General features: G+C 37.3%; 1 protein-coding gene across 3 annotated transcripts in view; it reads left to right on the top strand.

The window, feature by feature from the left end:
• The window catches only part of LOC149828363 (putative cyclic nucleotide-gated ion channel 5), a 42,442-nt gene that overhangs the window by 14,346 nt on the left and 5,620 nt on the right, over positions 1-22,476 (top strand). For all 3 annotated transcript variants that reach the window (XM_090017539.1, XM_090017538.1, XM_090017537.1), the window contains 2 exons: positions 2,032-2,244; positions 16,639-16,940. In XM_090017539.1, the coding sequence (XP_089873665.1) occupies positions 2,032-2,244; positions 16,639-16,940 (515 nt within the window). The remainder of the gene's footprint in view (positions 1-2,031; positions 2,245-16,638; positions 16,941-22,476) is intronic.

Raw genomic sequence — 22,476 nt, 5'->3', positions numbered from 1 at the left:
GTACGAACTACTGATCAAGTGGCTGATATATTCACAAAAGGATTGACCAAAGACATGTTTTGGATGTTAAAAGGCAAGTTGTTCATGGTTCAAAACCATACACAACTTGAGGGAGGGTGAAAAGACGTGTTTTGTTTATATCGGATCACGGGTTAGGGTCCAAACCCGTAATCATGTATTCCTTTCATTAATGGCACATATGTAATTATTCCTTGTTGTAAAAGGGTATTTTAGTACCCTAAATTTTTGTATTAGTAACAACATATAATGAAAAGATCTGCAGCCAATTCTTGTATTGGGAATCAGGATTTCTCTTCAGCTCCTTCTCTCTCCCTCTGTTCCTCACCCTTCACGCATGGTAAAACTCTGGATTTATAAAATCTAACAATCCCCATATGTGGACCTAGCATTGCCATGTTGCAGTATGACCTAGCAAGTTGCCATTGCCCATTACACATATGCCCATGATTGATTCATACTGAGCCTTCCAAGTTGAGTCATTCTTCTAGTTTAGTGTCATACTTTGTTGTCAATCTTGGTGGAATTTTGTCTTAGCCTAAGGTGATCATTGGCTGGACCTACAAAATTTCCCAGTACTATAATATGATTATTTTATTCAGATCTGCTTTATAAGCATGACCTTTTTTTTAATAACCAAAAGTAGAGATTTGAGTTGCATGCAGGTGTCATTTTGATCTTCTAAACAGGATTCATGGCTTTTACATTACTTTCCTTGAGACTCCAGAACTTGTTTACTCTTCTCCATATCGTTATGAACTTTAAATGTGGAACTTTGTTGACTTGATATTTATTAGTGGTAAACTGCCACTTGTTCTGTCCTCTTAGTGCTTATAGCTGTATTTTATTTCAGAAATAATACCTTGTCTGAACTTCCTATTCTCGGGAATTTTGTTTATGGTTTTCTAAAAGCATTTGTTGGTTGGTAATGCTATCTGTAATTTTCTGCCATGACCTTATGTTGACTACTGTGATGTGGTGATACTTTACTGATCATTTGTGAATAAAAATATCAGTTGAAATGCTGAGAATGTGATTGTAGTGTACAAAAGTAGCAGTTTTTTAATTTCTGAATATATGGCATTGATCCTTGTGACTAAGCCACTCATGTTAATCAGGGAACCATTGTTTATTACTAGGCTTCACTAAATATTAGAAACATAATTTGGTGATTTAGATTGCTCAATATAGTTTCCACTTGTACATGATGGAAATAGTGTTCCGTTGCCCAAGCTGAAATGAGAAAGTTCCTAAGGGGGCCAATTTTCTGCAGTACGGTGATTCAAGGCTAGTGACTTAACTTGAGAAGATTAAAGAATTTTGAGGATACTAGTTTAAAGTTTAAACATCTGCATCCCCTCAGTCAACTCCACAGATTTCCTTCCTCTGAGATCTTTATGCATCCAGGTTTATATTACCCTCTATATGATGTTCATGACTGATTTCTTTGGAATAGATATATGAGGGGTGACAAAATTCAGTCAGTCCAAAAACTGTAGGCAGTGTTTAATACATAAGATTTGCATCTTTGTATCTGTAATGCGTGTTTCTGGTTAATAAGAAAAATCATTTTGTTGATTAGCTTATTAATGGTGTCAGTGTTGCCTATAAGCATATATAGTTCAAATCATAAATATTCCTGTATCAGTTGAACCTAGGAGGATTTTGTTTACAGAGCATTCCATGGATCAAGTTCTTGGACTTGTTTAGGTTTTCACTACTAGAATGATCTGTCTTTTTATTGTTGCGTCCACCTTCTAAAAAGGGGAATCATCTCTTTGGGAACCATGTGTCCAGAATTCTCTGTGTAGGAAACTAAGTACATGAATCCTTGTTTCTGATGTTGCATTCTTAGCCTTTGAGAAACTTATCTATAATATTAAATACCATTTGGTGTCTAAATATTCCTTCTCGGTACATTATGGAGTGTTTTACTTTTGTTATTTTCTATCGGGGGGTTAGCTGAAAATAGGAACGATAGACATCCATCTTGACTTTTTGTATTTTTTACAGATTGTAGTCTCTAGATTTCTCCATAATTCAGAGGGATCAGTTGTGTTGGCTACAACATCTGCACTGCATTATACTATATTGCTTCAATCTCTTCCAAGGCTTTTCCGGTTATTTCCATTATCTTCAGAACTGAAAAGGACAGCTGGTGTCTTTGCTGAAACCGCTTGGGCTGGTGCTGCATACTATTTACTCTGGTACATGCTTGCCAGCCATGTAAGTGCTAGGATGTATTTATTACATAATATACTCTTTTTATGTTCTTTTGTTTGGAAAGCCAAGGGGTAGATAAGATGGGACTTGTCATCGGAGGAATTTACAGCAGTGGGACAATGACTATAATTTTAACATCGCCCTTGTCTCATGTATAGGTCAATTGTTTATTACTGCTGCTTCCCTTCAACGGGGCAAATATGTCAATGAATATGAAAATGCCTATATTGAGGGAGATGTACAACTTGTTTTCTCCCTCCTTATTCCCTTTGTTTAGTTATGTCACATGGATCCGGTTGCCATTGCGGGGACATAGCCATTTTTGTAAAGTTTTCAATACGAGTAATATATAAGAGGGCATAGTATGGGGCCAAAATGGAGTATCGGTGTGACATAGTTGTTTAGTTTGTGGTCATACATGGATATTGTAAATCAGGCCTGGTTCTTTGCTGCATGCAATCGGAGGCTGTAGCTGCACATGAACTCGGGAAAGAAAAGAGGAACAGCCTAGCATGGACTCCAATATCGTATCTATGGAGGGAGCCCCATAATGTATTATTTATGTCAAAGTCCTAAAAGGGTAAATTACAACTTATACATGTGCTGTAAGTAAGATACATCAATACCATTACAAACATAGTCCCTATGTAAAAGGACAAAAATACTCCTGATGTGCTCTAGGCTTAACACACCTCAAGTTATACATGCTTACAATTTGGTCTTCAAATACTCATGCTCGGATTGTTAATCTTTTGTGAATATATTGGCTACTTGATGTTCATAACTTAACAGGCTTTGCCTCTTATCTTTTCATATTCAATTCTTTTATGAACAAAGCTCTAACCTGTCTAAACTTGCTTTGGTTTACCATAAAAATATAGGATTCCAAGTCAAAGCTAGAGCACTTTAATTATCATAAAAGGTTAATCTACTTTTAAGCCCAACAATCTGTGAGACTCAATGTGGCTGCCAATGCTCTATACTCTGCTTCTTTACATGACCTATGACCTGTTATGGTTTTCTGCTTTTGACTCTTCCATAATATCAAGTTCCTATCCAATTAAACACCAAATCTTGAAAGTTGAAACCAACCTTCAAGTGTTGGGTTCTTGGGGTTGCCTGCTCAATCTGCACTCAAATACACCTAAGACTAATTCTATGTCACATGGGTACGGGTGCGGCACAATTTCAAAAATTTTGGACACGGGGACTCGGCTATATATATATGTTTAAAAAAATATATAATTATATATATAACAATAAATTAATAATAAGATTATAAATTTTAAATATGGACACCAATAGGCTCGGTCAAAGTTGACTGAGTCTATAAAGTGGACGGACTCGGCCCTGGTGCGTTGACTAAGTCCATCACTTGTTGATCGAGTCCGCCCCTTGTCCGAAGCCGCACCCGTGTCCGCACCCGTGTTGGGGCGTGTTGACATGGGTGCGTCGACCTCCTAGCCGAGTCCGTGCTGATTGTATTGCTACTTTGGTTGGATCATTTTTGTAATATACAAGTCCATCCAATAGTTTCTTTCATGTGCCCCACAATTCTTTTTAATGCTTCCATCTGTAATAGAAGCTTGCATAAATTGGCAAACTTAATTAACCAAAAATGTGATGTTAAGTCTTGTGATAGTTAATATTGTAATCCTTCTGCTGTGCTTCAATATTTTTTGGGATCCATTAATAAATCACCCTCATACTTGGAATCATTGCCCAAGTAGTATCCATAGGCTTGCACAAAGACGTTAAATATTTTTAAGATGTCTATGGCATATTATTGTTGTGACATCCTTAGTTGTCATAGGCGCTAGGCGGGGAGGCCCTAAAAAGGCCTAGGCAGACTAGTCGGTACCCCAAATATTTTTTTTTTAAAAATTAAAAAATATATAAACAAACTACTAAAATTAATAAGAAACATGTATATAACATAAAATCAATCTATAATAAGCAATAGACAAATAATAACATGTCGTTGGACACTGTAAAGCAATTATATTAATACAAATTAAGAATAAATTAACAATGGAATAAACAAACCATACAACTAACAATGTGATAAAATCATGTAGATAAAAAAATTAACAACAACAATAGACATAATACAAGCAATAGACAAATAAGAAGAAGAAATGAATAATTAAATAAACAAACCATGACACAACTGATAAGAGTAAATTCATAAGCAACATCAAAATCAAAATAAGACAACAGCAAAATAGCCAACAACAACTGTACATCAAAATCAAAATAAGACAATGCAAAAATCATACAAATAAGACAATGAAAAAATCATTGTTTAAATATATCTTTATATATACAATGCATATTCGTTTTCACAAAAAAATAGCCAATAGTAAATTCATAAGCAGCAAAACATAGCTAACTGATAGTTCTAAGCATGTAAGAGCAACTAAAAACAAAAAAAAAATCAAATAAGACATAAAACACATCTAAAAACAAAGAGAGAAAATGGGGATCGAGACCGAGAGACGACTCAGATGAAAGATAGAGAGACAGAGACCGAGACAAAGAGATAGAGTTAGAGACGAGAGACAAAGACCGAGACCAAGAGAGAGACAAGAGACATAGACTGAGAGACAGAGAGAAAGTGAGCCCGAGAGACAGAGAGTGAGCCCGAGAGACAGAGAGAGACCTTTTTCTTCTTCTTCCCTAGTGAGAGAGAGGAGAGAGAATCGAGCGAGAGAGAGGGTGAAAAAGGGGGAAAATGGACCTTTTCCTCCTTTTATAAGCTGAATACAGTCAACGAAAAAAAAAGTGGACCGACCTAGGCTTAACCCTAGGCAGTCCTAGCCTAGGCAGCACCTAGGCGAGCTAGGCCGTAATATAGGACCCCACTGCCCAAACCTGGTCGCCCTAGGTAGTGTGGCTGCGGCTGCGCCTAGGCCGCCTAGGCACTGCCTTTTACAACTAAGGTGACATCTTAATGTGACTATCATGTATATCAACTTCTATACCCAAAAAGTGTTTTAACTCTCTCAGATCTTTCCTAAGGAACTTACTGCAAAAATTTCTTAACATCATTATTTAACTCTATAAAACTACCAATTATGATGATACCAACATATAAAGGAACTATGACAATCCCTCTACCACTTATTCGTAAAGAATAAATGGTTGATCACAAACCCTTCGAATCCTCTCGCTTTTAGTGCATTATGAAAACTTTAAAACCATGTGTTAAAATAGCATATATCTATCTATCTATCTATATATATATATATAAGTCTGTAATGTGTTTTGATAGTCAAGGGCATTTTGGTCTTTTTACCCTTATAATAGGCATTGTTCATTAGGAACAAATTTTTTTTTTAATATTTCTTCTTTTTTATCTTTCTTTGTGTGAGCATGGGCTCTATGTGTTAAAATATGTATCCATACATATATATATATATATATATATATATATATATATATATATATATGTATGTATAATACCCGATAGGGGTATTTATGTCTTTTCACATAGTTGCAACTATTTTATTAGATTAGTTTTTTTCATGTTTTTTCTTTTTTCTTTTATTCAACACATGCCAAAAAGGGGCCCCACCATAGAGTCATTGGGGCCCCCAATGATCACAAATGTGACTGTTGGGGGCTCCCAACGACACTATGGGAGCCCCCTTTTGGCCCCTCTTTTGAGGCCATTTTTTTTGTATAAATAGGAGTGAACCTCTTTGTATTTGTTAAGCTTTAGTGCTCTCTCTCTCTCAATAGAGAGATTTTATTTTAGTTTGTGCTTTTCTTAAAGCTTGTGTGTATTGTCCCATAGTGGACTATGCTATTATCTCTTTTGTATTTTGTCCATTGTTGGACATTGTGAATGCTCTTAGCATTCTTTATTTTTCCGCATACTTCATTACATGGTATCAAAGCCATTCAGTTCTTAGAAGAAGAAGAAGCGTGATATTCATTTTCATATACATTGTCTCTATCCTTCACACACTTTTGGTGACATCATATTATCCAAAATCGACCTATCCTTCAAGCTCAATGGAAAGAACTACATGATGTGGCCATCGGCAATGGAGAACAACCTCAAAGGTAAGAAACTTTGGGGTTATGCTATTGGTTCTATTTTGGAACCCCAATTGGGGCTCACCAAGATTTAAGGAGGCCAAGAGAAGGCTCTTGAGGGAGATGCTCGCCTCAAAGCCATTGAAGACCACCAAAAGAAAGTTGAAGATTGAGAAATCAATCATGCCAAAATCCTTGCTTGGTTCATGAACAATGTTAAACTCAAGGTATGTGCTAACATAGCTAAATTTTGCCGAGGCAATGAGGCTTAATTCTTTATGAAGGGTATGTATACCCAAAAAGACCTTGCAAAAGCGTACTTTTTACAAGAAAAAATTAGAACCATCAAACAAGGTGATAAGTATACAAGATTACTATAGTGCTTTAAGCCTACTATGGGATGAGTTGGCTCTTTTAGAGCCAAAATGGGTAGCTATGAAAGATGTTGAATTAAGACAAACAAATGGAACAAGATCGATTGTTTCAATTTTTGTTTGGACTACTCCCGAATTTGAGCAAGTGAGGTCATCACTTCTCCATAGATCTATTTTTTCTTCAATAGAAGATGCCGGAGCCGAAATCACAAAAGAAGAAACTAGGCTTGGCATGAGTAAGAACATTGATGAAGTGCTTGCCGTGTCCAAACCCGACAACAATGTCAAAACTTATAATCCACCACACTTTGGAAAACAAGGAAACTATAGTGGAGGAAGAAAGCTATTTTAATGTCATCATTGTTATGAGACGGGTCACATCAAACCCGTTTGCTCAAAGCTAAATGGAACATTCAAGCCTAAGGTGGCTTCTCTTGAAGTGTCTATCACCAACAAAGAAGATGAAGGCAAGAGTGGAGACCTTAAAGAAACACTTGGCCAAATATCTATGGCTCTACAACAAATTCTCAAAGTCACTTCCTCCACATCGGGTGCGGCCATTGCATCTACATCATCACCCGGTACGTATTCTTGGATCTTAGACTTCGGAGCATCCTTTTATATGACCCCTCATGAAAATGCCTTAACTGATGTATGCACCAATTCAAAAGGTTCATGTGTTTCTACGATCGATGGGACTTTTTTAAAAATCACAAGCATTGGAACACTTAACTCTAAAAATTCTTAAGACCTTTTTGTTCTAAAAGTAAGAATTGTTCCAAAGCTAAATTTGAATCTTTTTTCGGTTTCTCAAATTTTTTATCATGGATGTGAAATATCTTTCTCATCTAATGGTTGCTTTGTACAAGATCTCCAGTCCGGGAAGCGGATTGGGCAAGGCCATAGAAAAGGGGATCTCTACTATATGGATCATCTAAACCTTCCTACAAATTCTTTTTGTACTTATGTCCAAGATAAAAGCATTGAAACTTGGCATAAAAGACTTGACATCCAAGTTATTAAAAAATGTATCTTTTTTCATTTGGAAATAAATTTTGTAAGAAAAAAATATTAATTGCAAAGATTGCATTTTTGGGAAAATGAAGTCTATTCCATTTTTAACTAGAACTTTTCTTTCTATAAGACCTTTTGAATTGGTGCACTCGGATGTTTGGGGTCCATCTCCGGTTATGTCTAAGGTGGTTACTCTTACTATGTCACTTTCATTGATGACTTCATTAGATATGTTTGGATCTATTTTCTTAATCATAAATCGAAAGTGTTTTCTTTCTTTAAAGAGTTTCATATGAAAATACAAAATCAATTTCAAAGTAATATATCCATTCTTAGATCTGATTCCGGTGGAGAGTATTTGTCTACCGAATTTCAAAATTATTTGAAACAAAATATAATTTGTCATAAAAAATCGTGTCTTACAACTCCACAACAAAATAGACTAGCAGAAAGAAAACATAGGCATATTATCGAAACTGCTAAAACATTACTTTCTCTAAAGATATTTCAAATTTTTTTTGGGCCGAAGCCGTCTTAACCTCAACGTATTTAATCAATAGAATGCCTTCTTTTAAATTAAAGAATGCCTCTCCTTATGAAAAACTCTTCAAATTTTCACCCGACTTCAATCGCCTTCGCATTCTTGGTTGTAAATGCTTTGTTCTCTTACACAAGAGAGATAAATTGTCACTAAAAGCAATTGAACGTATTTTTCTAGGTTATGGGGAAAATAAAAAAGGCTATAGGTGTTTTGATTTAAAAAATAACAAACTTTATGTTTCAAAAGATGTGACTTTCTTAAAAGATGAGAATGAATTTGAAAAACTCGATAAAGCAAATGAAATCAACTATATGTTTTTGCATGATCTTATGAATGACATATGTGATGATTCTATGAATCATCTTGAAAGTATAGAGAATACTTGTGATGTATCCAATACTGATATACCACCACAAAATGGTGATATTAGTAATGAAAATATTAATGTTTACACCCGAAGAGATCAAGAAAGGCCTATTAGTGCTTTAGAGAAATTCTCTCAAATTACCGAATCTTTAGAAAAAACTCCTGTTAGGTGATCTTCTGGAGAATCAATACCACCTAATAGGTTTGTGACCTATGAGTCCCTGGCACCCAAATATCAGGCATGTTTAATAACCGTACATTCATATTATGAATCCGCTCATTATAATCAAGCCAAAACTCTACCACATTGGGTTGAAGTAATGAAGATAGAATTAAATGCGTTAAAAAAGGCTAATACTTGAGAAATGGTCAAACTCTCTCCACATAAAAAACTTATTGGATGCCGATGGGTCTTTAAGGTTAAAACCAAAAGCGATGGATCCTTAGAAAGATATAAAGCCAGATTAGTGGCTAAGGGATATTCACAAGAATATGAAATTGACTATGAGAAAACATTCACCCCTGTAGCCCGAATGACTAGTGTTAGAACTTTAATAGCTGTCGCATCAACCAAAAAATGACCTATATATCAACTCGATGTGAAAAATGCATTTCTAAATGAGAATCTAAATGAAGAATTATATATGGATCTACCACCCAGAGTTAATATTGGACAAGGTCAAACCCTTAAACTTTTAAAAGCTTTATATGGTCTTAAACAAGCCCCCAAGGCTTGGTACAATCGATTTAGTGATATCATGATTAAATTGAGATTTCATTCCTGTTATACTGACACTGTTCTCTTTGTTAAAAGTGCTGGTATTAGTTTTGTTATCTTATTACTTTATGTTGATGACATGATTATCACAGAAAATGATCAAAATTGTATTGTTAATGTTAAAAATATGTTAAAAAATAACTTTAACATGTCTGATGTAGGCTTTCTTAGATATTTTCTTGACATTGAAGTTGCATATTCTCTCCGAGGATATATTTTATCACATATGAAGCTTGTTGCAGATATATGTACTAAATCTGACATTTCAGATGATAAAAAAGGTAGAGACTCCAAAGGTAATTAATGCAAAATTAAGGTTGGAGGATGGGGTTATTCTAGAAGATCCCACACCCTACAAACAACTCATTGGATCTCTCACATATCGGACTATCACCAGACCAGACATCGCTCATGTTGTTCATTCTGCTAGCCAATTTCAGCATGCTTCTATAACTGTGTATATGAGTGCCATGCTTCGAGTCATTCGATACATCAAAAACACCATAACTAAAGGGCTATTTCTATCTGTATCTTCTTTGTTAAATTTACTTGCTTATATTGATGCAGATTAGGATGGTAACCCTAATGATAGAATCTCAACTACTGGATTTTGTGTCTTTTTAGGAGATTCCTTAATTGCTTGGAGATGCAAGAAGCAACAAAAAGTCTCGTTATCTTCTACTGAAGCTGAATACCGGGTTATGGCGACTATTACAATGAAACTTGTTTGGCTTCGAAGCCTTCTCAAAGATATGGGGGTTGACATTACTGGAGCTTCAAAGCTGTGTTGTGACAACAAAAGTGTTATTTATATTACCAGCAATCACACCTTTCATGAACGCACCAAACATATAGAGATGGATTGTCATTATGTTCGTGATGAATACCTACTAGAAACAATTACTCTATCATATGTCACTTCAGAATATCAGTTGACTTACTTCTTTACTAAAGCCCTTCCTTCTCCTCGCTTCATGTTTCTTCTTGGAAAACTTTCGGTCATCTCCCTGTAAAGTTTGAGGGGGGTGTTATATATATACATATATATATTTATAAAAATATATATATATATATATATATATATGTATAATACTCGATAGGGGTATTTATGTCTTTTCATATAGTTGCAACTATTTTATTAGATTAGGTTTTTTCTTTATTTTTTTCATGTTTTTTTTTCTTTTTTCTTTTATTCAACACATACCAAAAAGGGAGCCCCCTTTTTGGCCCTCCTTTTGGCTTCTCTTTTGAGTAGGGGTGGCAATCGGGTCGGGTTGGCGTGTCAGCATACCTCAACCCGAACCCGACCCGTTTATTAAACGGGTCAGCTGTGGCAAACACGAACCCGACCCGTTTAATAAACGGGTAACCCGACACGACCCGCCAACCCATTTAATAAATGGGTTGGGTCGGGTAAACGGGTTTTCAGGTTCGCGGGTCAGGTTGGCGGGTTGACGGATCAGGTTGGCAGGTAGGCAGGTTGGCGGGTCGGGTTGACAGGTCGGGTTGGCGGGTTGACGGGTCGGGCAGACGGGTTGGCGGGTTGACCCACCCGCCTAACCCGTTTATTAAACGGGTCAGCCGGGTTGGCGGGTTGGCATACCCCCAACCCGAACCCGACCTGTTTAATATACGGGTTACACGGGTCAACCCGTTTATTAAACGGGTTGGCTTAAGCCCAACCCGAACCCGCCTAAGAGGCGGGTTGGCGGGTCGGGTAAGAAATTGCCACCCCTACTTTTGAGGCCATTCTTTTTGTATAAATAGGGGTGAACCCCTTTGTATTTAATTAGCTTTAGTGCTCTCTCTCTCAATAAAGAGATTTTATTTTAGTTTGTGCTTTTCTTAAAGCTTGTGTGTGTATTGTCCCATAGTGGACTCGTCTATTATCTCTTTTGTATTTTGTCCATTGTGGGACATTGTGAATGCTCTTAGCATTCTTTATTTTTCCGCATACTTCATTACACTATGGTCATTTGACCATAGAGTCATTGGGGCTTCCCAATGACTCTATTGGGAGCTCCTCAAAGGCCCTTCATTGTATTATAAATAGGGGTATTTGTCCCTTTTCATTCTTAATGCTTTTGCTTAATTATTTTATCAATAAAGATATTTTTTTATATTCTTGTAGTAGCCATTGTTGGCTTTTGTATTGTCCCATAGTGGACTTCTGCATGTGCACTTTGTGCTTATGATCTTGTAAGCCCTTAGAGGCTCTTGTTTTGTATTTCCGCATATTTTATTATGCCATGTTCTCCAGGTTTGCTTTACAGCATAAATAGATTTATTAATTTTGTAGAGATATCTGTTTGTGTTAAACCTTTTCCTTCAATTCTTTATATAGAAAAGTATTCTTTATTCGTACTTTATAAAAATGTCAGCCAAAACACAAAGTAGTAGATGTAATAACTCTCACTGTCGCAGTCTTTACCGCTAGAGCAAGTGTTTCCTCATGGTAGTCTATATTTTTACTATAACTTTGCTACAAGTCTTGCCTTGACTTTTCTTCACTTCTACTATAACAATGGTCAGTCCTCATAGACGGAGCAATAAAAAGATATCCAATTCAAATCAAGAGGGTGATCATAGAATTCAAAGCTAAGTTTGATGCATATACTTGAATAAGAAATAATACCTGTTACATGCTCCTTCTTACTTCAAAAACTAAATTCTTAATTCACTCATCATAACCAATATCCGCCACCTCTCAACCCATTCAAAGCTACCAGGGTATAAGAAGATTATTTACAGATAATAAGAGCATGCCTTCCTCCTCCTTTAATGGCTGACCTTAAAAACCTCTTCCTTAATGACCCAAGACAAGAAACCCTTCCATAAAATAGTAAAACCCTCCTCCTTGATTTTGTATATTATTTATTAAAAAATAGGATTGGGAAGGGTTCAAACTATCCCATGCTTCTGGATTATTTCTAATTAGTAACCTGTATATACATGAAAGGTAACTTTGAATATGTACATTTTTAGGTAACTCTCTCTCTCTCTCTCTTGTAACGTGACTGTTACATTTTTCTTTCTAATGTTTGTAGATAATCTCTCTCTCTCTCTCTCCTACCGCCCCCATAGGATTTCACTAATCTCTCTCTTGTGCGTAACGGGGCATTATGACAAAATATAATGAAAATTTGAAAATGGCATTTGAACTCAACAAAGCCTCTTTGTAATTTGTAAAAAGTTTTTAAAGCAAATTATTTTAGAGCACCAATGCTCCTCTTCCGTCTTTAAGAAGTACTAAGATTTGACTTATATTTAATCTTATACACCCATTTGCACCCAACTACATTTTAATTTTTGAGCTTGTCTATAATCTCTCATGTTTAGTGCATGGCTTCAATCTAAGTCCTCTCTCTCTAAAAAAAAAGAGACCCCTCAGTAAGATTTGATAATGATTTGAAAGCACTTCATATGATGCCCAATGCTCTATGGGATGCCACACACTAGTTGACATTCTTAGCACTCACGACAAGCTGTTTTGGCACTGCTGGAGTTTCACTAATTTTCTGCACCTGTTCCGTCAATCTAGGTGAAAATTCTCACCTCTGCCTTGCTGCATTTTTCCCATTATCTTTTTAATGAACTAGCTGGCTGTACTTATTAACTTCAACACCTTCATGCACATTGAAACCATCCTTGTGCATGTTATATGACCTGTTGGTTCAATCATCTTACAATTCTCATTATTGCTCGTGGTCGACAACTCACTTTGTTTTAGAATGAATTTTAAGAAATCTTCTCTCAGTTGGCTACAACATGTTTTTCTATGTACTTGCTTATAAAGAAGGCTCTATGTCGTGTGCAGTACTTTTATCATCACTTTGCACTTGCTGATTTCCTGTCACAAGCAACTTGGAAAGAGAATAGAATCTATTCTCCTTAAAAGTAACGTCTTGAATTAAAAACATGCTTCAGTCTACTTTTCAGGATATCATATAAAAATATAATCAACCTTGGAGCAAGTTTTTTTGTTTTTCTAAACTTTTAAATTTTTAATATGAACATAGCATAAACATCTGAAGCTCCTTAAGAATCCATGTTTTGGAGGCTTTGCCATAAATAACTTATAAGGTGACTTTCCATTTAAAATATCCGAAGGTCTATTAGATAGTGGAAGGCTTCAATGCATAAGTACTTAGGAGTACCACTATGAAACTGTTAAAATATGTATATATATAAATATATATATATATATACATATACTTATATATATACACATATGCATATATATAAGTGTATATATATATATATACACATATATACTCTTCAATTTCTCAATTCAAATACCCGATAGGAGTATTTTTGTAATTTCATGTACTTTTTTACTTTTACTTTTTCTTTTTATTTTCTTTTTTCTTTTTATTTTTAAATCATTGTAATAGGACTACTAGGGGCCCTGCCATCTAGTCGTTGGGGTCCCAACGACTAGAAGGGAGCCCCAAGTGGTCCCTCTCTCTACCTTTTTCTCCTCTATAAAAAGAGGGCTCTCCCTCTTGCATTGTAAGGGTTTTTTAGCCCACTTTCTCTCTCTCTCTTCAATATATTTTTGTCTTTAAGGCACTTTACCCCTTAGTGGGTTATTTGTGCACTTTACGTGCTTGTGTTCTTGGCTCTTTGTTTGACTCTTTGAAAGAGTTCGTTGGATTATTGGTGCTTCCGCTATTTTCATCACAGGAACATCATAAGCAGTCCAACTTCTGTATGTTTATGTTTCCTTATTGAGCAAAGCCAATCTCAAGGAGAGAGGAGGAAACTAGAAACTTCATTAGAAAGAAAGTAAAATGGTTACAACAATATATGCGAGTTGCCCTCCCTTGGCTCACAAAAAGACAAAAATGTTTGACTAGAACACTCCATGGCTAAATACAAGAATACCCGTCTATAACAGTAATATATACAAGAGAAGAAGGGTAGCACAAATGTTAGTAATACACATGTTACATTTCTCAATACTCCCCCTCAAACTTGAGATGATGCAAGCACAATCATTCCAAGTTTAAAGAGAAATGTATGAAATGCCTTAAGGGGAAAACTCTTAGTAAAACAATATGTTATGTCACAGGGACTCGGCAAAGTGGGTGCCGCACCCGCGTCGACGCGACGCGGGTGCGCGTGCGGGTGCGGCACCCGGTGCGGTCAACCTGACCTTGGGTGCGTTGACCGCACCTAGGGTCATTTATGTCTAACTTTTGGACTTTATATATTTGCTGCACCCCCGCACCCAAGTTTTTTGAAAGTGCCGCACCCCCAACCTCACCCGCACCCATGTGACATAGACAATATGCAATCTAATGAGTTGTTCCGATGTATAACATGGAAATAACCCCTTCCAAGTACGCTATGCGAGTAAAGTGACAATCTATATCAATATGTTTGGTCATTAAACTCAAGATTCTTAGCAATGTGAATGGTACTCTGATTGTCACAGTGCAATGGGGTTCCTCTGTCTATTTTAACACCCATGTCCTCTAGTAGCCATCTTAGCTACATAATCTCTGGAGTAGCTTGAGCCATGGCCCTATACTCTGCCTTAGTTGTTATAGTGAAATTCTTGGCTGCTTCATTCTCTTCCAAGATATCGAGGAATTGCTTAAAAATATACAAAACCCTGTGGTGGAGTGCCTATCCTGTGACATCTCTCTGGAGTCCACATCACAACAGGCTCTCAGCTCAAGTGTAGAAGAAGCAGAGAAAAGCATGGTATCTCTGATATATCTGATAATCGTTAGCACTGCAGCTAGATGCGTGAATCTAGGAGCACTCATAAATTGACTCACATGGACTACAAATATAATGTCGGGTCTGGATATAGTCAAATAGAGCAAACTCTCAACAAGCTGCCTATACACTATCGGATCATCAAGAAGATCCCCATCCGTATGCTTTACCTTGCAATTTGCTTATATAGGTGAGTCCACTTGCTTCTTATCTTTAGCCAGTCTGGCCTTGCTGATCAAGCCTGTTGCATACTTGTGTTTGGTCAAGAGATAACCTCCTTTTGAGTGTGCCACCTCAAGTCCAGAAAATAACTCAATTTATCCATATCTTTCATTTCAAAGAACTCTGCTAATTGATGGTTCACCCCTTTAATCATATCTCTATCATCACCAACAATAATCATGTCATCAACATAGAGCAAAAGTATGCATTGCCTTCTTTTTGATGAGGTTACAAACAAAGTTATATCATAAAAACTTTGCTTGAAGCCCAATGTTTTAATTGCTGAACTAAATTTGTCAACCCAACATCGAGAAGCTTGCTCCAAGACAATTAGAGCCCTTCTCAATCTTCATACCCTTCCTTCACTATCAGAGATCCCTTGACGGAACTCCATATACACTTCGCTCTTCATGTCTCCATTTAGAAATATATTTTTGTTGTCAAGCTACTACAAATCCCATTATTTGGCTGATGCAACTGCAAGAAGTGTCCTAATGGTTGTCATATGTGCAACAATAGCAAATGTCTCTGCAATCTATCCCATATTGCTGGCTATATCCATTGACTACAAGATGTGCTTTATATCTCTTGATTGATCCATATGCTTTAGTTTTAATCTTATACACTCACTCGCAACCAACAACATTTTCATATGCTGATGTAGTGGTTGTGGTCCTTTCCACTGATCTCGAGGTGACTATCTTATTGATTGTCATTGTTTTCTTCCAATAATCATGCATGTATATTGCAGTTAGATTACCTATAAGAAGTTTTTAGACCTCATTGACATGAATCCTTGATAGTAGTAGTTTATACTTTATAGTGGATCCTATGATTTTGTCATGCATAACATGCCATCTGCTTATCCAACTCTCATTGGTTTCACCAAGAGGTCGCCTGTTGGGAAGTTTTGTGTGGGTTTACTGTATATGTGCTGTTACCTGTGCATTATTTTGACTTGGTGATGGTGGTGGTGGCTTCGGTGATCAGTTGGGGTAAATCTGTCATTTATCTCTATGTTGTATTTCTTCAATTCACTAGCAGTTCAGGCTATATGAATATTGTTGTTGTTATGTGATGCATACTTTAACTCTAATCTCTCATATGTAGTGCAGAGAATAAATTCACGCTGCCAGACTCTTGAATTTGTCCTTGTACATATAGATTTGTCACATGACATTGTCATTGTGTAGAAAGTATTCATTGGTACATCCATGTAAAACAGATTATGCTCTCTATTGCTAGTGATATTGCAATGCTTTTTCTTTCAATTTGTTCTCTCTAAAGTTGAATAAACAAATACTAACATTTGTGTTATCTTTTTTTAGTCTGTTGGTGCTTATTGGTATCTTCTAGCTGTTGAACGTGAAGATGCATGTTGGGGTAGAGCTTGTAGTAATTCAACTTGCAAATTGGATTACTTATACTGTGGCAATCAGAACTTGGAAGGTTTTGCCACCTGGCAAAATATAAGTACTGCTGTCTTGAACCAAGAGTGCTCTGCAGGAGATAGCAATGATCCTTTCAACTTTGGGATATACACTCAAGCTCTATCCTCGGGCATTGTTTCATCAAGAAAGTTCTTATCAAAGTACTGTTATTGCTTGTGGTGGGGTTTACAAAATTTGAGGTAAGCACTCATGTTTTGAATCATTACTAGCATTCATGGTGGATTGCTTTCATGAGAGCAATATCTGTAACAGATCCCTTAGATCATGGTACCCTTTGCTTGTAACATTCACGTTCTTCATGGAACAACAGCATAGCCTAGATTAGATTTTGATTTTGGACTTTTTTTATCATCAGGTCAATTTGCCAGGCTAAATCTAAGATGGGTCAGGCTTGTGGACCTTGGCCCAATCTGAACCCAGATCTTTTGTTGTTGTTTTTCTTTGCATTTCTCGCCCCCTTCTTAATATACTAAAAGTACTTCAAAGAAGAAAAGAAAGAATTAAGGATAGACCAATAAAAGCAATGCTGCAAAATTATGACAAACGGCTGTGAAGTAATTTTGGTATATGGCCAGTGTGATTAACAAAGTTTGATAGGTATGTGGTCGGTATTCTTGAAAAATGCAAAGGACAACGTTGTTTCTCATTAAGAATATTAAAAGGTACTTCAAGGATCAATTTGATATTGTTTCTCATTAAGAATATTAAAAGGTACTTCAAGGATCAACTTGATATTGTTTCTCATTTTGACATCAAGAACAGGTTTTTTCCCTTAGTAGGTGATAGGCTGCTGCAGTAATATGGGGCTTGGTTATGTTGCTTCAGGGATATGGATTTTAATAACCAGTGGTAGCTCTAATCCCATTGTGATTATGTGGTATTACTTGTCTTGATTAGCCAGATTCATTCCTTGGTTGGCATAGGTTGATACAAGGATCTGGTTCCATTTCTTCTGCAATAAAGTGGATTCCAGTTGAGTTGAGTAATTGCTTTGGCTACATCCAAACTGACAGTAATTTTTTTGTGTCACTATACTAAAACACAACATGGTTCTGATTGATAGGATTGCTTCTGGTCCTGATGCATCTTTCGTCACCCACATGATCGCAGCCCATGAATCCTTGTGACCTTTCACACAAGCAAGCCACATAGGCTCAGCGTGGGTTGTGAAACTTCCACCACACTTGAGCCTGTCTGTAGCGAATCCTCTGCACCATGGTCAAGCTGTTTCATTGACCCAAACCAGGTCTACCAGATCCCATTAGCGGAGCTGGGTTTGCCACAGCCTTTCACCACTGCTTGGTGCTGTACTTGATCTAAATCTTAGCCAGCTTGAAGTGGTTTAATCAGGTTAAACCAGCCTAAATCCCACATCATGAATCTACTGAATAGCGGCTGTTTCAGCCCAACAGGAGCTTGCGCTTCAACTAAGAAACTTCACCCGGACATACAATATTTGGAAGTCCAAAGTCCACTAAAACTTTTATCACCCCTTCTTGCATCACATCCTAATTAAACTAGATCTGATTTACTTAAATCTATCAATGCTAACCAGCAGGCTTATATCCTGGCCACCTGCAACCTTCACAGCCTGTTCCATAAATAATCTTACCTTCTACGTAGTAGGTTGGAATTTGTTAGTGATGCAGCTTGGTTAGGTTTGGCTCAAGCTGAACCTGTTTGACCTACTGACACTCTGGCAAGTTTTTCATTCCTCTACAAACTGTAATGTTCATTTTTTTGTCCCCTGCAACTCTAATATGTCATTGTGCCGTATGTCTTATAACAAAAACCTGAGTAGTCTTTTTTGCCCTTTTTTAGGCAGGTAGGGTATAACCCTGATAGGTTCATACCCAAGACCTCTTTGTTATGATGGTGCAACCTAACCATCCATCTATCTTCTAGATCTTTGGCTAAAAGAATTGGGAGATTGTTGGGTTGGAGGCAACCCAATTCCTGTTCATAGTTACTGGATTCTTTACTTAGGGTTGTGACCAGTGGCCCACAATTGAACACCCTGAGCACATCAGAGTCATTTTTAGTTCAAATGTATCTACCCAGCATACCAGCTCTCTGGTCACTTATGGACTTGTAACCTTTAGTCTGCAGTCCCAGTGACCCTGATCTTGTTTGAGTCTCTTCCACCTGCACTGTTGCAACTAAACTAGAGATAGAAGAACCATCTTTGAAGAAAACCAGTTCATACTTAGGGTATGTTTGGTTGGATACAAATGTGATTTGGAATCTCATGCAAATGAGGGAGTGAATCTCATTTGCACGGCTAACCAAGCATGTGATTGCGAATCTCTTGCAGTTGAGAGAATGAATCTCATTTGCACAGCTAACCAAACATGTGATTTGGAATTTCATGCAAATGAGAAATGGAATGTGATTTGAAATCACATTTGAAGTGAATCTCATATGATTCCAAATCACACGGGGAATATGTGATTTGAAATCATATGACTTCAAATCACATTTGATTCCAAATCACATGAGATGCAACCAAAGATACCCTTAATCTGCTTCCTGTAGGATGCTGGGGTGGGCCTGATGAATGTGCCCGATAGCCTCTTTCAAAAGAGGAAATTGGCTAGAGTTTTCTGCATTAAGAAGAAAAAGCAAGTCTGAAGCTTCTTTTTTGAGTTTGACCTGGACAGCCTCTCGGGGCTTTCAAACACATCCAAACACCTCTCGACCAGAATCATCTTTCTTTTGATTCCCTCATCCTTGTCCCCACTCTGGTTCTTTGGGCTCCTCGATGAATTCCTGTGTCTTTTCATTTTCTTTTCGTCGTCGCAGCTTGTGATGATGGGGATTAGTTGGATCAGGAAGCCCAGGAACCATGATCACTGCTTCCGTAGCGGACACCCAGGGTCCCTCTCTGGATCTTGACTTGAGTTTACGGGAAACTACCAGACTAGAAAAAGCCTGTGGTCTGCCTTGGCGGAAACAACGGAGGATCGTCGATCTCTCCTGGCTCGTTACTAGCGACTTCCTATCATACCAAGTTCAATTGGACCCTGGTGGCATTGTGTCATCCCTTATAATGTCCATGAGGCAGCTATCCATTCTGTCTCTCATATGTTGGTGATTTGTTGACTTGGTAGTGGATAGTTGACCTTTCTTTTGCTATGCACATCTGGTTAAGTTGGCCGAAACAATGGACTTGATGTTCTTAACAAGTCCCTGTCTGTTGGTCCATTTGATTTTTGTTGGGACTAGAAGCATCAACCAACCAGGATTGCCCTAGATGATTTTGTGTCAACCAACCAGAATTAGCCTAGCTGATTTTTAGCTTAAATTGGGCCATCAAAACTTGCATAAACCATTTCAACTAGATGGATTCCATCTTTGTTCATAGCCTTTCCATCCATGTGGGGAACAAGACCTCCCATTGCTCGTTGCTTTGTGTCTGGTCTAGTCGCTACTTGGAAATCCTGAAATCTAGAGTCTTCCAACTGTTGATATCTCAGTCTGGTTGGACCTGATTCAGACCAGTGTCTCAACCAAGGTTGCCAAACTAGGAAGCGGAAGCGGGAAACGATATGGGAAGCGGAAGCGAGAAGCGAGAAGCGAGAAGCGGGGCATTTTAAAATTTATACAAAGCGAGAAGCGAAGTTTCAATTTAAAAGTGAAATATGAATAAAAAATGAAGCAATATGGAATCAAACAAGAAACAAATAAAACTAAAATAAAATTGATTATTCTTATATTTCATGATTTTTCTATAAAAGAGTTAAATTTTTGTTAAAATCTAACAATGATGGTTTACCAATTTAAAGAAAGTACATGGAAAGTGAGTGAAAGCATAAGAGAAAATACATGAAAAAGATGAAAAGAAGCGTGAGAAAAGCATATAGTATGCATAGACCATGTGTATGAGAAGCATGGAAGAAGCGTGGGGGAATCGAGCTTCCCATGAAGTTTCGGAAGCGAGGAGTATCGTGCTTCCGAAGCGAGTTTCCGGGAAGTGAGCTTCCCACTTACCTAAGAAGCTTCCGGTAACTCTGGTCTCAACTGATTCAAAACAAACTTTGAACCTTCTAAATCAATCGTTTGCTGATTTATATTGGTTCCATCATAATCTTGATTATCATGCATGACTTGTTCCTTGTCATTGTTTCACTTTCTTCTTTGATAAATTCCTCTGGATTTTCTGTGTATTGAGGTGTATCCTGTTCATCAGTGGGATACTTTCTGTATGTTGGTCCTTGATTGTAAAATTCCTGTGAAATTATATTCTGCTTCTTGTGATCAACCCTGTTCCTGCTGGTGCTTTGGATTCACATATTCAAGGGGTTTATCATGTGATGGTGAATATGTCATCGATTCTTTGACCATGGTTCCATCAGGTTGATATCTTGTCCATTCTGGCTCTATTCAAATGCTTTTCAGCACTTGATGGATGCTGCTATGAAATCAAATATTATGCATGATATAGGACTCCCAGCTTGAACAGAATGGTCTTTCCCATGCCAGCTTTTCTGATAGAAATTACTTCTCTTGATTAGTCATTTGGATGCTGGTGATGTAACAACCCATCACCAAGGCATGTAATCTCAAGAAACTAGAACAATCAAATTCTAGATTCAATGTTTAAAGATGAAGCAAACACCATCACCAATATCCAACTGCAAATGCAAAGATAACAGGTCTCAGATAGACAAACTGCTTTTTACCCAATGGTACATATGTAATATTATTTATGCTAAGACTCTTTTGGAAAGAGGTCCCTAACTGGTCTCTTCAATACAGATCCAAAATTGAAAAATACCAAAGGTTGGGTCCATATGACCCCTGAAGTGTTGTATGTATATCAGGATGACGTTTTAGGTACACAAGCTTGACCAGGACTTGCCATGTTGATGTTAACACCAAAATCAAGATTGACTTTCTCCTGTAGAAGATAAGACCTATTGATTTGTTCGTGACTCATGGTTCTTTTAACTTGTCAGGTATATGATATTTCAAGAAAGGGAGAAACAGCAGAAGGTTGCTTGATCATCGTTTACGATAGATGACTGTTAACACAAATTTTGAACAAAAGATAAATTGTTTTTTTATATTTTGTTGCTGTTATCCATAGGTGAAAAAGAAACCAAAATATTGACAATTAACAAAATAACAAAGGCAAAGAGAGAAGAACCTAGCTACAATGGTCTTAGTTGTCAAAGGTGGCGCCTAGGTGCACCCCACCGCCTGGGCTTTTGGGTTTGGGTGGTGGGGCCCTTTTTTACTGCTTAGGCTGTTACCAACTGGGCTTAAGGACAGTTTTGTCTATTTTTTAAACGTTTTCAAGGAAAAGTATAAAAGGGGAAGGGCATAGTTCTTCCCTTTTTTTTTTCTCTCTCTCTCACCCTTCTCCCTTCCGTTCTCTCTCTTTCTCAGTTTGTTGTAGTGAGAAGAAGAATACTAGAACCAGAGTTGCCAGTCGGGGAAGCGGGAGCGGGAAGCGGGAAGCAAGGCACTTCCAAAATTTTAGGAAGCGGGAAGCGCAAGATGACTTAGAAAGGAAACAAGACTCGTCTCAGAAGCGACCTAGGAAGCGAGGGATAAGCGAAAATAGAGAAAAAAGTAAGAAAAAGAAAACACAAAAAAATAAAAAAATAAGGAAAGCGAGGGGGAAGTGAGCTTTCCAATTTTTTTTGGCGCTTCCCCCACACGTTTCGGAAGCGTCACATTTTGCGCTTTCGAAACGCGTTTCGGGGAAGC

Source organism: Nuphar pumila, chromosome 9 (assembly GCF_984573655.1).
Source record: "Nuphar pumila chromosome 9, dmNupPumi1.hap1.1, whole genome shotgun sequence".
NCBI lineage: Eukaryota > Viridiplantae > Streptophyta > Magnoliopsida > Nymphaeales > Nymphaeaceae > Nuphar > Nuphar pumila.
The sequence above is the reverse complement of the archived record's forward strand: the minus strand, read 5'-3'. Positions and strand labels throughout refer to the sequence as shown.